The sequence below is a fragment of the Echinococcus granulosus genome (genome assembly GCF_000524195.1).
Source record: "Echinococcus granulosus chromosome Unknown EG_S00100, whole genome shotgun sequence".
In the NCBI taxonomy this organism is placed as follows: Eukaryota; Metazoa; Platyhelminthes; class Cestoda; order Cyclophyllidea; family Taeniidae; genus Echinococcus; species Echinococcus granulosus.
The window spans coordinates 126,923-128,637 of record NW_020170480.1 but is presented as its reverse complement, the minus strand read 5'-3'; the positions used below and the strand labels follow the sequence as shown (position 1 = coordinate 128,637).

Below are 1,715 nucleotides of genomic sequence, written 5' to 3'. Positions count from 1 at the left end.
TGTATCAAGTTAGTAAGTTATTAAGCAGCCTGGCGATACAAACAATTACAACTGCATCGGAAAGTTGAAAGGCTGGAACAAACACGACTGGGTGAACGGATGGGAGATGGTCAGAATCTCCCCCGCCCTACACAACTGATGTGGAAGTTCCCTTTCTGTCTATCTGTCTATTCACTTTTGAGTGGCTTTTCTGACACCTCTTTGGATGTTGTTATTCAGAAACACCACGCTACACTGGACATTCTTGATCTACCCATTCATCTTGCATTCGTCCCTTTACCCATCGTTCCACCGCCCATCTGACCTTGGTCGAGTATTCATTCAACTACTTTGACCTCACAGGGCATGTCGATGGGTGGGGTGCGCCACGGTGCGGACATCCGATGTGACAACATGTCCCGCGAGGGTCAATCGACTATCACTCTGCAGTATGGCACTAACAAATTTGCCACCCAATCAGGCATGACTTCGATCGGTGCAGTTCGTCACATCGCCGATATTCGTGTCGGCGCCATGTCCGCTGAAGGCGCCTCGCATTTAGGTCTGCAGATGGGCCCAGGCGCGAAACAAGTCGCTACTCAGTCTGGCATGACCTCGTTCGGCGCTATCCGTCACATCAACGACTCGCATTAAGTCTGCGAAGGGGCACTTTTTTGCTCTTCGTTTCTCTCTCGCCTACTTCCATCCTCCCATCCACCACTTTCGGAGATCCAGGCACAAAGAAATTTATTCTCTGACTACTATTTGTTCTTCGAGGTTATTTATCGACGCTTCTCTCCTGTTCGCCCTCCTGCCTCACAAAGTTGAGTGAGTATTTAGTACTGCTGACATGACTTTTCACGTTTGTTGACTTTTTTTCTCCTTAGAAACCGATTTCCTTCTCTTCCTCGTTTCGTTATCCCCTTGTGTTCATTGGATGAGTTCACAATAAAAGGGTTTAAATGAATTCATTTTTTTTTTTAAATAAGACGTTTACAAATGTTACGTACTTAGGTGTATGTGGGCGCAGACACAGAGGGGTGACCGGAAGACCCAAGAAGACGAAGGCCTTGAAGTAGAAGTCTTTATCGTAGCAAGTCGAAATCCGGCTGGGGGCAAAGTGTGCCTGAGAATGGGGTCCATGAGGGGTCTTGATTTGCGCTTTCACGTCTGCTTAATAGGAACCCAGGCGGAAGGGAGATGGAGGCGCTGGAAAAAAGGTTACCAAGGTACTTGGATCGTCGCGAAGGTCTTTTAAAAGCACTGCATAACAAATAATATGCGACTAATTATTTTACATCTGATAAAAGCGGGGGGTACAGATGTATCGTTTCACGGCCCTTTGATATATCGAGGAATAGATGGAAAAGGAGTGGATGGAGGGATGAATAGATGCGGGATGGATGGGAGTGATGGATGGATATGGAATGGGTGAGATGGATGGTTAGGGGATGGATGGATTGATAATTGAATGGACTAGGAATGAATAAATGATGGATGGATGGCCGCCAACGTTCAGGGCGTTGTCAAAACAAATATTCCCACTGATTAAGAAGCGGGGGGAGGAAATGGAGCCTTCCTGTTTCTGAAGGGCCGCCTAAACTGATCAACTGCATTCGTGCCACCTCCATCTGTTGAGGTTCGCCCGGGTATCGAAACAAGCGCCTTGAATGCATGTGGTCAGGTTCCTCGATGCGTCGAGATAAAACGCTTATTTCCCTCCAAAGACATTCAGG

The 1,715-nt window shown here is 47.3% G+C and overlaps 1 protein-coding gene across 1 annotated transcript in view; it reads left to right on the top strand. All coding sequences in view use genetic code 11, as the record gives it.

Moving 5' to 3' along the window:
- Positions 1 to 633, top strand: part of EGR_08243 (Calponin-3) — a gene marked incomplete at both ends in the record, with an annotated part of 3,379 nt that extends 2,746 nt beyond the window's left edge. Inside the window, one exon of the mRNA XM_024497492.1 lies at positions 343 to 633. Coding sequence (XP_024348087.1) covers positions 343 to 633 — 291 coding nt within the window. The remainder of the gene's footprint in view (positions 1 to 342) is intronic.
- Between the last annotated feature and the right edge of the window lie 1,082 nt (positions 634 to 1,715).